The sequence below is a fragment of the Thalassophryne amazonica genome, chromosome 3 (assembly GCF_902500255.1).
Source record: "Thalassophryne amazonica chromosome 3, fThaAma1.1, whole genome shotgun sequence".
Classification (NCBI taxonomy): Eukaryota; Metazoa; Chordata; class Actinopteri; order Batrachoidiformes; family Batrachoididae; genus Thalassophryne; species Thalassophryne amazonica.
In genome coordinates this window covers 83,364,063-83,377,529 of record NC_047105.1, presented here as the reverse complement: position 1 = coordinate 83,377,529, position 13,467 = coordinate 83,364,063, and the positions used below count along the sequence as shown (strand labels likewise).

The 13,467-nt window shown below is 39.3% G+C and overlaps 1 protein-coding gene across 1 annotated transcript; it reads left to right on the top strand.

Moving 5' to 3' along the window:
* The first annotated feature begins 634 nt into the window (after positions 1-634).
* LOC117507179 (cytidine deaminase-like) lies at positions 635-12,142 on the top strand. The gene is made up of 5 exons (XM_034166990.1): positions 635-758; positions 868-1,186; positions 1,446-1,557; positions 5,154-5,211; positions 11,564-12,142. The coding sequence occupies exons 1-5, from the start codon at positions 753-755 to the stop codon at positions 11,678-11,680; spliced, it is 612 nt and encodes a 203-aa protein (XP_034022881.1). The 5' UTR covers positions 635-752; the 3' UTR covers positions 11,681-12,142.
* Positions 12,143-13,467: the final 1,325 nt, after the last annotated feature.

Genomic DNA, 13,467 nt, shown 5'->3' with positions numbered 1-13,467 from the left:
GTGAAAACATTCCTTGCAAAAAGACACATAGGGTCAACGTCATGGCCTACAAATAGTCCGGATCTTAATCCAATTGAAAATCTTTGGTGGAAGTTGAAGAAAATGGTCCATGACAAGGCTCCAACCTGCAAAGCTGATCTGGCAACAGCAATCAGAGAAAGTTGGAGCCAGATTGATGAAGAGTACTGTTTGCCACTCATTAAGTCCATGCCTCAGAGACTGCAAGCTGTTATAAAAGCCAGAGGTGGTGCAACAAAATACTAGTGATGTGTTGGAGCGTTCTTTTGTTTTTCATGATTCCATAATTTTTTCCTCGGAATTGAGTGATTCCATATTTTTTTTCCCTCTGCTTGGTCTAAAAAAGTAACCGTTACTGACTGCCACAATTATTTTTCCTGATTTCTTATAGTGTTTCTTAAAGCCAGAAAGTTGCCATTTGAAATGACTTTAGTTTTGTGTCATGTCTGTGATCTGCTTTTTTTCTACAAAATTCAACAACTGAATGAACATCATCCGACGCTGGTGATTCCATAATTTTTGCCAGGGGTTGTACACGCACACAGAGGATATTATAATATAGATAGGAATCAATCTACTATACACAGAAAGAAAAAAAAACTTAGGAATCTATTCCTGAAATATTTTAAAATTTAAACTGTTGCATTTATAATTTTGTTCAGTATTGTTTCTTTCCCTAAATTGTTTTTGTGTGTCACTGATCTGGGAAAAGAAAAAAAAATGCCCCACCAACCATGACAAATCTTAAAGAAAAACCGAAACAATAGTTGTGGAGTGAAATCCATCATCATTACGTAACAGTACTGAAATCACCGTGGACAATTCTGCAGAGAGTTAAAAAAAAAAGTATATTGGCTCATGACAGCTTGCAGCATAGACACCCACATGATTGGCTGTGATAGCACCCTGCCCCCTTCTCATTTTAAGCTGTGTCAAAACACTCACAGCCTCAAACAGAGCTCAACCAACACAAGAAGAAGCATGGACCAAGTCAAGTCAGGAGGCAATCTGATGGCTATTAAAGAGCAGGATTCAGGAGAGTTATCCCAGGAAACCATCCAAGAGCTGATCCACCAGTCCCAAGAGGCAAAGAAGTACTCCTACTGCTCTTACAGCAAATTCAGAGTAGGATGTGCTCTGCTGACCCTCGACAACCACGTGTTCACAGGTACATGGTGCATGATTCAAAGATAAAACTATGTCAAGCTTAGCAGTTTTACTTAGGCTGTGGACTGTCAGAGGAGGGGTGAAAGTAATTTAACTGGGATGTGGAATAACATGGTCTTATGTTAAACAGGGAAACAATAACTTGAAGAGCTGCTTCAATTACACCCATTATCTGTTGACTTTGGGGTGATTCTTTTGAAATTGTCAAATGCTACCAATCGTGGTCAAGACTACACCTGACAGTGTTGTTTGCTCAGCAGGTTGCAACGTGGAAAATGCATGTTACAACCTGGGTCTGTGCGCAGAGAGGAATGCAATGTCTACGGCGGTGGCACAAGGCCACACAGCTTTCAAGGCAATTGCCATTTCAAGGTAAAGTCCAGTACGAAGTAATGTCATTTAAGTTGGAACATTAATCATTAAACATTAATCCAACAATATCACATAGTTGTACCCTTTCGCAATCGTCAGTATGTAGTCAACTATTACTCAATCCATGGGGTGTTAACTTCCTGATTACCAGTACACAACATCATGCACTAAACTGCCACAACTGATCCAACCTCTCATTCCTCTGAATATCCTTCTGATTAATATGCTGTTAGTTTGCTGGTCATGACAGCATTTGTCTTTTTTGTTAAAGAAAACACAATGTTTTTTCTTGATTGATACTACAGATACTGCACTTTTACAACAGTCCCAAGGTACTGCAGCTTTTACTTGCTCCTGGGAAGGATATGTGGTATAGTTTCATTTAGTTTTTGCCATAACTGCTGAATTTGGTGAGCTGATGACCCTGTGAAATGTCGCTCTTACTTGTCTGTGCAAAGTAATACCAATCTAGAAGGAACTGGTGCCTTCTTCTTGACGCCATTTCAAACTGATACTAATGCGATAAAGTAGAAATGGTACCACTGTGGAAGGTCCTCCTATGGTTGTTAATTATTATTCCACACTCCTATAATGTCATACAAAATAGTGACAGATTTTGACTAAATTTTGTATAAAGATGGTCCTTTGGTCATGGAATTAATTTATTCATTCATTTTCTACATGTGCTTATGCCAATCAAGGATCACAGTGGGGCTGGAGCCTATCCCAGCAGTAATAGAGCGCCCAGGACCGGACGCCAGTCTGTCGCAGGGCCATACTTACATAGAAACACATTCTCGCTGTCTCGCCTCTGTGTTCAATTTTGAGTGTGGTCATGGCATTAATACCTATTTTTGAACATTTACGTTGTTATTTAGCATTGTGAAAGGATTTTGGGGGGAAAAACTAAATATAAAATTTCAAAATTCTACAACTTTCAATTTATTATAACATTGTAAGCTGTATTAATAAGGCAACAAAACCAACTACTAAGGGATGACAGAAATAAAAATAATTTTCTTTGGCACCACTATAATTTTATATATTAGCCTTAAATAGGGGATTCATAATATGATATTGCCAATATGATCAAAATTTGCATCGCCTAAAAAAAAAAAAAAAAAAAAAAAAAAAAAATAGTTCTCCTGAAGGGCAAAATTTCAAAAGAACAGAGAACTTATGGTAGTGACTCGTGCAGTCTGACAGTGATGTCACAGATCATGTAGGGGCTTCCCCGACTTGCGTGAGGGATGCTGGGAAGCACATGGTGGCAGTCAATCAGATTAGAGATGCATGGTGATGTCTGCTGGCTGCTCTCTCGAATAAAATAATCCATCATGGCAGAAAATGCTCCGAAATGGCTTATTTCTGTATAAATCTGTTTCTTATATATTTTTGTAAAGGTTAGCGAGAAATAAATACATCTAAAAATCTAACATCGCTGCTTTTGAAACCAGATAACACCTTTGAAGTGATTTACAAGAGAGATGTTAGCATGCATGCCCCAGCTACACGCTGAGGTCAAAAGTAACTTCCAGTAGTTTTCAAAACGTTGTGCATGCACACACATACGTCCTCCTGCAGACAGTGTTACAAAAATATATACAGTGAGGAAAATAAGTATTTGAACACCCTGCGATTGCAGGTTCTCCCACTTAGAAATCATGGAGGGGTCTGAAATTTTCATCTTAGGTGCATGTCCACTGTGAGAGACATAATCTAAAAAAAAACAAAAACAAAAACAAAACAAAACAAAAAAAAACGGAAATCACAATGTATGATTTTTTAATAATTTATTTGTATGCAAGGTTGGGTAGGATTACTTTGAAAGAATACATGTGGATTACATGTATTTATGTACATACATTTGGATTACTTGTAATGATTACTTTGGATTACATTTCAAAGTAATCCTACCCAACCTTGTTTGTATGTTACTGCTGCAAATAAGTATTTGAAGACTGTGAAAATCAATGTTAATATTTGGTACAGTAGCCTTTGTTTGCAATTACAGAGGTCAAACGTTTCCTATAGTTTTTTACCAGGTTTGCACACACTGCAGCAGGGATTTTGGTCCACTCCTCCATACAGATCTTGTCTAGATCTTTCAGGTTTGGAGTTTCAGCTCCCTCCAAAGATTTTCTATTGCGTTCAGGTCTGGAGACTGGCCAGGCCACTCCAGGACCTTGAAATGCTTCTTATGGAGCCCCTCCTTAGTTGCCCGGGCTGTGTGTTTGGGGTCATTGTCATGCTGGAAGACCCAGCCATGACCCATCTTCAATGCTCTTACTGAGGGAAGGAGGTTGTTTGCCAAAATCTCACAATACATGACCCCATCCATCCTCCCTTCAATACGGTGCAGTCGTCCTGTCCCCTTTGCAGAAGAGCACCCCCAGAGTATGATGTTCCCACCCCCATGCTTCACGGTTGGGATGGTTTTCTTGGGGTTGTTCTCATCCTCTAAACATGGTAAGTGGCGTTGATTCCAAAAAGCTCTATTCTGGTCTCATCCGACCACATGACCTTCTCCCATGCCTCCTCTGGATCATCCAGATGGTCACTGGTGAACTTCTAACGGGCCTGGACATGTGCTGGCTTGAGCAGGGGGACCTTGCTGCCCTGCAGGATTTTAAACCATGACAGCATCATGTGTTACTAATGTCATCTTTGTGACTGTGGTCGCAGCTCTCTTCAGGTCATTGACCAGGTCTCAGAATCATCCTTACCCCACAAAGTGAGATCTTGCATGGAATCCCATACCGAGGGAGATTGACAGTCAGCTTGTGTTTCTTCCACTTTCTAATAAATAATCATACAGTTGTTGTCTTCTACCAAGCTGCTTGCCTGTTGTCCTGTAGTCCATCCCAGCCTTGTGCAGGTCTACAGTTTTGTCCCTGGTGTCTTTAGACAGCTCTTTGGTCTTGGCTATGGGGGACAGGTTGGAGTGTAATTGATTGAGTGTGTGAACAGGTGTCTTTTATACAGGTAACAAGTTCAAACAGGTGCAATTAATACAGGTAAAGAGTGCAGAATAAGAGGGCTTCTTAAAGAAAAACTAACAGGTCCATGTGAGCCAGAATTCTTGCTGGTTGGTAGGTGTTCAAATACTTATTTGCAGCAGTAACATACAAATAAATTATTCAAAAATCATACATTGTGATTTCCGGATTTTTTTTTTTTTTAGATGTCTCTCACAGTGGACATGCACTTAAGATGAAAATTTCAGACCCCTCCATGATTTCTAAGTGGGAGAACTGCAAAATCGCAGGGTGTTCAAATACTTATTTTCCTCACTGTATAGATTCCTTATGGTATTCCTCCCAAGTAAATATGTTCTCTTCATTCAAATGAGCTGTAATTTTGCAACACATTTCAAAATGCTTGGATTTCTATTCAGCAGGAACTAAATTTTGCCAGCTTTGTGAATTTTTAAAGGCTGTACAGCTTTAATGCACTTCCAAATAAACACACATGCAAACGTCAAGTTTCTAAACACTGGGACAGATCTCTCTCTTTAACAATTACTGCACATTTTGTATCTTAAGTACATAGTAAACATGTCCACTGTAGTATTTTTTTTCTCTCAAATGTTACAGTGACATGAAGGACCAATTCATCTATCCGTGTGGTGGCTGCAGGCAGTTCATGAGAGAGGTATAATCTCTGCTTTTCAAAGCACACACACTTCAACAAGCTGTTCATTTCCTGTCTATAAAAAGTGCAGGGCTGCGAAATGAAAATTGTAAAATCTGAGGAAAATGTGCTGGGGGCCTGGGAGGTGCTGCCTCCCAGGAGCTGGGGGTATGGGGCCCACAGGCCTCCAGAAGCCAAATTAATTTTGTATCTAATGATACATTTTCAGCATCTCCTGGAAGAAAAAAAAAAATCTCAAAAGAAGTGCATATTTAAATCATCCAACATTCAATATTTCATTTAAATTGTCAATGATAATGTCAAAATAACAGAATAGGACCTGGAATGAGTTTTCTTTTAATTGTAAATGAAATTCTGCATGAACTCAGAACAATTACACAGACTGAAATGATTGTTAAAGCATTTTAAAAACCACAGCTAAACCTTGTAGAAGTAAAACTCGCCTAAACAGTCATCGTATGAACTGGATATTCGCATTCACTGGACAAAAGCAAAAGTCCCAATGTTTCTGTGTAGTTTTCCATGTAATAAACACTGTATATAACAAATTTTCAGCCACATCAGACAAAATGCTCCATCCCATCGTAATGTATTTCAATTAAAAGCCCCTCCCATGTACCGGACAGAGCAGTTTGGACATGTCCACTAACAGAGGTACGAAATGAAATTCAGCACTGACACTCGCCGATTCAAGGAAAGTGGATACTGTATTTACTTGAAGCTTAAAGCTGTTTATTTTTTTCAAACCTTGCCCACACGGGACCGAAACAAGGCGGGCCGTAATTCAAGGCTGGTGATAATTAACAAAATGCTGCTTGTTGCCTGCACTGTAATATGGTGTTACGTTTCACACATACCCCTGGGTGTGATGAATCAAAGCCTGCAAACCCACGCCCCTGTTAAATGATGGAGAGAGACCACAAAAGGCTGTGATTGGTCACTTTTATGTTTTCGCTGCTTCCTCTCCCATCATATTTGTAAAGTTTTTGTAGTGCATGGATCAAATACGTTTGGCAGAAAAGTCTGCATATATGACCAACTTTACAACACGGAATCAGAAAAAGATGCTCAAATGACCCGCAAAAAAGAGGGAAATTGTACATACCGTACCATTTGTTTGGAGGATGATGATTGCACAAAGAAGTGGAGCTCATTGAGGGACAAACTGATCCAGAAAAAGATTTTAAAAGGGTCATGCAGAAGCTGATATCACTGCATGGCCATAGCTACGGAGCTGCAGAGGCAAATATAAGGCTTTAGGATTTCAAGGTACCACTCCGCAGTGCACTTAGCAAGAAGAGTGACTTGACCAAATGTAATCTTTTTAATGCATATAATGTCCAGTGCTTATTTAAAGCAGGTATTTTATTTTATTTTTTTCAAAGTTTTGACCCGGTCATTAAGTGAGGCAGACCCTGATTGTAACTCCTGACTGTAACTAATCAGTTACATACATTGGGCAACTATCTCTGCAGCAATCCACCAATCAGGCCTATGTGCTAGAGTGGCGAGACGGAAGCCACACTTTAGTAAAAGGCACATGGCAGCCCACCTGTAGTTCACCAAAAGGCACCTGAAGGACTCTCAGGATTTTGTCTATTTTATACATTTAACAGATTTCGATTATAACGGACAAAATTCGCTGGTACACCTGAATCTACTATATGCCTGTTTTACTATATTTTGAAAATCCTGGTAAAATATCAATAACATACCTTATAGATAAAAAAAAAAGTCACATATTCTTTTGTGAATTCCTGTAACCATTAAAAACCACAATGTCATTTTTCCAATGAAAGAAAGTCTAAATGAATAAAAAGTCACTTATATTGTATGCAGTGGCGGCTGGTGAAAAACAGTCTTGGTGGGGCTGCTGTGCCAATTGATTCCCTTGCCTTGTGCAGTACAGGCATTGAAGTGAACAGTCGGAAAATTACTACAATTCCACAATAATCATTTCATGTCCTCAAAATCAGCAGTTTTACAGATAAAGTTAACCATTTACAGCTATATTAGGCCCCATTTCTACTTTGGAAAGGAACAGTATCAAATACAACACTCAAGTTCTTGAGCAAAGAACATTTCACCATTTGACACCAATTACACACATAGTACACCAAACTGTACTGCACTGCCATTATCTTCAGACAAACAGATCCTGGGGTTCACAATGACACCGACCTTAACAAAATAGAAAATATCACCAAATTTACACTCTTTCAAAATATGGAAAAATTCTTCAATTGACAAAAGAACATTATGTACATACTACAATGTTCACATCACCTTCTAAGAGAGACAGAGAGAGAGAGAAAGTGTTCGTGTGTGTGTGAGAGAAAGTGTTCGTGTGTGTGAGAGAGAGAGTGAGTGTGTGTGTGTGAGAGAGAGAGAGAGAGAGAGCGTGTGTGTGTGTGTGTGTGAGTGAGAGTGTGAGAGAGAGCGTGTATGTGTGTGTGTCTGTGTGTGTGTGACTGACAGTGTGAGAGAGAGAGTGTATGTGTGTGTGTCTGTGTGTGAGAGAGCGAGAGAAAATTAAGGTAATATTTTGCATGAACATTACTGAGTGGAATGGAGGCAAACTAAAGAAGCTTGAAAAACTTAAATTAAATAACTTGACTAACTAATAACACCAAAACCTTTAAATTAAATTGGTTAAAATTAATTAACAGTGTAGAGGACAAAGCAAATGAAGTATACAAAACCACTTAATTAAATGCGTTGCTAAACTTGGGTTTGTCTGACTATAAGTGTCTTGTGTGTACTCAGTGGCTGAGTTAGAATTTCTTTAAAAAACATGCAAATTGCTATTTTAGCGTTTTGTTTTGTTTTTAAACTGAGCAAATAATTTGTTTTAGAGTGTGTAATACTCCAAAGAATATTTCACTTCTGTGAACTGATCCTCATAACGTGTAAAGTGAAATCAAAATACCAGCATGGCTGCAGCTTTGAACACTGTTATAAACAGCCCCGGTCTCCCCTATTACCATTATAACTGTTCTGCTGTCCCAATAAAGATCACAGCTTTGACCCCCTAAAACAAACAAAAAAACAAAACAAAAAAAAAACATCACTCATTCGTTTTATCTTAAATTTTCATCCTCGTTTCCACACCAGGAGCAACATTCGGGAATAAATCCGAGCAGCTCGTCAGCTCACCTGAGCTGAAGTGGATCCAGAGGAGTCAGTCCGCAGCTGGCAGAGGTGGATGTGCTCCTTTCCACCCCGCAGTAAAGAGTGTAGATCAGCAGCCTCCGTGACGTGTGCACGCTGACAGTGTGAATGAAGCCTGACACGGTTTATAACGAGTCAGACAAACGTCTCTCCTCCAACCGGGATGTGCAACTGTCATTAAACCACGAGAAAGATCTGATGTGCGCACCTCCATAAGGATCCCCGCCAAACTTTGGTGTCATTGATTTGATTAGTTTTGTCCCGTTTTAAACCTGAAGAGTTCAACTTACTCCAGCAAAACACACGAAGACAAAATAAAAATAAATAAATATAACCCAAACGTCGTCGTCACCATCATCTCTTCCTGACTGACTGACTGACAGCAGCAGCTGCAGCGTCACGTGTATCACTGACTGTAGCAATCTACGTTCCGCATTTTTGAAGCAAGGGCTAAAATTCCGGCGCCCCAAAGCCATTAATTTTGGCAATGTTGATTTGCCAAATATTTATTAATTTTCCCTAGCAACTACATACAATTGGTTATTTCGCTAAACTTCAAGGGCGCTTTGAATGACCGCCCAAGACGAGGAATGATACGTTCTCTGCTTCTGTCGGTGGAAATGCACTGTTGAATCAGAGTCAGTTGGAGGAAGTGTTGTTTTAATCATTCATATTACATGCAGGCACATACTATTAAGTAAAACTGACATTGATAATACTTTTTAAATATATATATTATGACTTTTCCCCTCCACATCTAGGGCAGCGCCCGAGCGCCCCCTATGGGCCAGCCGCCACTGATTGTATGAAATCCTGTTTGAACAGCACAATGTCTGTGTTCCAGGGAGAGATGCAGTACGCTTTTCCCAGTTCTTTTATTTTTTGGACGTGTTCATGAAGATATTCATTGCTGACTTTAAATTCAAGCCCGCCCCAATTCCACAGATTCTTGACTCTGTTAACCTTATCCAACTTTTGATATTGTCTTTGTCACCATCCTCACTATTATTATTACTCGCCTTTATTTGAAAAGGGACAATGTACAGAGACATTAAGCTCATAAAACAAAGATGATCTGTACCAGATTGTAGCTAAATAGCTAGTTTCCATCTGCAGTCCCCATTGCATAATAAGATACAGTGAAGGAATACTGAGTCAAACAATACCACACATACAGTCCGACACTGTCACACACACACTCCCACAACCGCTCCAACTTTCACACATATATACAAAATAAATTACGATTTCAACAATGATTGCAATTACAGACAAGTCCTTATCTTTAAAAAAATAAATAAATACATAATGACCTACCTAATATATCTATCATTTTATATCAAGACATAAATAACAAATAACCACTTCTACACAGTAATATTAGTGCTGGCAGGTTTGGTTATTCCCTAGCCACTGTTTAAGCTCTGCTGTGAAGGTGATATAGCTTGTGTGATGTTTTAATTCGTTTGGAAGATTATTCCATTCTTTTATGGCATTATAAGAAAAGGCAGTTTGTGCAAATGAAGTTTTGCACTTTGGGATGGCACACTGCCCCCTGGTGGAGGCTCGTGTGGCTCTGGTAGTGACTGTAGGTGTGAAGTGAACAAAATCCTTAAGTGGTGCAGGTGCAGAGTTATTTAAGATTCTGAAGACCAGACGAATTGAGGCAAATCTCTGGATATTGTCAAAATTGAGGCAATGATGGTATTGTCTTGGTTTCCTGTCCAGTACTTTTAGGGCTTGCTTGTGAAGTGATTCTAATGGCCTGAGAGTGTTTTTTCCTGTCTGGGAGCAGCAGGTTATGCAGTAGTAAACACGGGACATTATCATGGCATTAAAGAAGATTTGTGCCGCTCCTTGTGTGAGTGAGTTTCTAATGCATTTAAAAGTTTTAATATTGTATTTGAGGCTTTGACACGGTTGTTTAACGTGTTTTTTGAAGGTGAGTGTGGGGTCTAACATGATACCTAAATATTTGTACTCTGTCACATTCTGAATTGTTTCTCCATTTACTGTAATATTGGGAAAGGGTGACTTTTTGCATTTATTAGTGAAATACATTGTAGCAGTTTTCTTTGCGTTTAGGGTGAGGCATCAGTCATGTGGCCACCTGGCTACCTTCTCCATGGCCACGGTGAGTTTATTGGCTACCTGTTCTGCATCCTTCCCCCAGGCATAAACGACCGTGTCATCTGCGTACATCTGGACGTGTACATCTTCGCACACAGATGGAAGGTCGTTTATATAGAGTGAGAAAAGGAGAGGGCCGATATTAGAGCCCTGTGGTAAACCAAAATGGATATTTTCTATAGATGAACTGATGTTATTGATGCGGACACAGAGAACGGTCGGACAGATAGGACTTAATCCAGGCCAAAGTATTTGAAGACAGTTTATATTGTGTTAGTTTCGACAGTAGTATGGGGTGGCTAACGATGTCAAATGCCTTACGGAGATCTAAAAAATAGCTCCTACAACCCCTCCATTGTATAGGTTTGATTTTATTGTTTCAATGAGCAAGCAGTAGGCAGTTTCAGTCGAGTGATTTGCACGAAACCCAAACTGCATGGGATGTAATAGCTGCTCATCCTCCAGATGTTGGGTGAGTTGTTCCCCTACCACTTTCTCAAGGATCTTAGATATTACAGGGAGGATACTGATTGGTCTGTAATTATTGACGTCTTGCCTACTGCTCTATATGATGTCCTCCGTGACACAGACATACTGCAAAATTCTTCTTTTAAAAACTTGATAGCAAATGATGAAATGAAACTGGAAATGGAAAAAGATTCATGCCTTGTTGTACAATGTTGCAACAAAAGAACATTTTGTAATAGGTATTTTCCTAACTCTGTGACAATCATTATTCCGGGCAATCAGCAGAGTACAACCCCCCCCCCCCCCCGGATCTTTATTGCAAAATTATACAATTTACTAAAAAGATTTTTTTCTACAATGAAATCCTTGGAATTCTGTGGATTTTCACAGCCCTGATCTTTTTATTTCTGAGAGAATGGTGAAAAGCCTTGATTCAAACTGCGATAAATCATTGCAAGCACCCAGTTCACATAAAGTACACTGTAGATTCTCATTAACAACTGCACTGCTAGTTATACTGAAGCATACTCAGCAAGAAGACCTCCTTGAAGTCAGAATTGTTCATTTTCACTTATCCCTACAGTTTGGGTCCAGTTGGAATGTGTACATGTCGAAGCCTGATGGCTCATACCTGAAGATGAGCGTGAGCCAACTGCTGCCACACTCGTTTGGCCCAGATGACCTGACCATGAAAAAGTAACCGACATTACCAATTAAATACAATTAAGTCAAAATAATTACAAAGTTTCAATGTTAATTACATATTTAAACAAATATGTATTGTAAAATATCAGCAAACACATAATGTTGACCCTCAGACTGTTAACCTGGAAAAAATATTTGAATGTTTCTTGCTCTAAATTAGTGATTGTTTGAACTAGATTAACACAATGAAGTCTGTTATTGCATATAATAAATTTATTATGTTAAAAACATGAAAGAAAACATCACATCATATCCAGTCAAATTCATGTACCTATTTTAATAAATAGAACGCCTGTAAAATATGGTTTTCTGCACAAGTTGTATATAATTTATCACAGCTGAACAGAAATAATGCAATACAGGAAGAGGATTTATAACAGTGTAAGTATGCTGTACTATAAATATTTGATGAGCAGCAAATTATCCATTTATAATGTCAAGAGGGAGTGAAACATTAGTGGTCAGTGCAAAATCACTAGTTATAATAGTAATTTAAGAGCTACTTAATGCACAGACAACAGTCAAGTACATCAAGTCTAAGTCATTTACAGTGCATGCGGGAAGTACTCACAGTGCTTCACTTTTTCCACATTTTGTTATGTTACAGCCTTATTCCAAGATGGATGTGTGAAAGCAAAATAACTGTCTTCATGTGACGCCATGTTTATTTTATATTACGTTCATCACTGTGGGAACGCACTGTGAAATGTCCTTGTTCAACCCAGAGACTGTTCATGCAGCTTGCGCAAAACGACTGATACTTGTAGTCACATGTTTTTGTCTGACTCAGGGGGACACAGAGTCTGTTTTGATTCCCAGTTCTGATCACACCTAACTGCAGCCTTGAGACAAAAACATCTCGGTCAGATGAAGTCATTTTCAGATAACTACCAGGATCAGTCTGGGGAGATGAGCTCATGAGAACTTGCGCATGAACACTGTGTGGGCCCTTGTAAGAATCTTTCAAAGATGAGTGGTCTGAGTTTCTGAGGTAAAAGTCAGCATAAAAAAGAGGGAAGGGGGGAGAGAGAGAGAGAGAAAAGAGAAAAAAGAGGAAAGAGAAAAAAAAAGAAAAAAAGAGCTGACTCCATGTGTACAAGGTCAGAGACCTCTGAGTTGTAGGAAATAAAAGATGTTTTATTTTGAAGTTCTCTGAGTTGATGTGAGGGTCAAAGGTGACTGAGTTGTGAAATGAACAAAACGGAAAGAAAAACCTGATGAAGTCAACTGGTGCTCTCCAATTGTGTGAATAATGCTGGAGAAATATGGGGACAGTTGTCTCACATGTAAATATATGGGTGAGAGATTTTGGGTCCCCAGCAGGAGGTAGCTTAAGCAGAAATCAATTGGACAAACTAAAATAAAATATGGATAAGCAGAAGGCCAAGTTATGTCAAAAACGAGAGACAGTGGATGTGACAGACACAGAGAAATGTTATACCGCGTATGCCGTATGAATGTGATTTGAGAAATAAAAAACAGAAAGAAGGGAGAAAGAATGTTGAAAAGAAGGAACTAGAGGAAAAAAAAAAAGAGATGTGCGTGCACACACACACACAAGTACCGTCAGGACAAACAATATCACTTAATAATCCTTTCTCTTTTCCTCCACCCCCCCAACACCCTCTATCCGAGCCTGGCTGTGCCCAAAGTCAAGGGTCCAAGTGTGCGAGGGGAAGACTGGTGTTCTGTTTATCCCTGACCCCAACCAGATTCACCAGCTGCAGCGTCGCTACAGGCAAAGTGACTGCTTTCTGTCAAGCCTGGAGAATTAAATTTTTC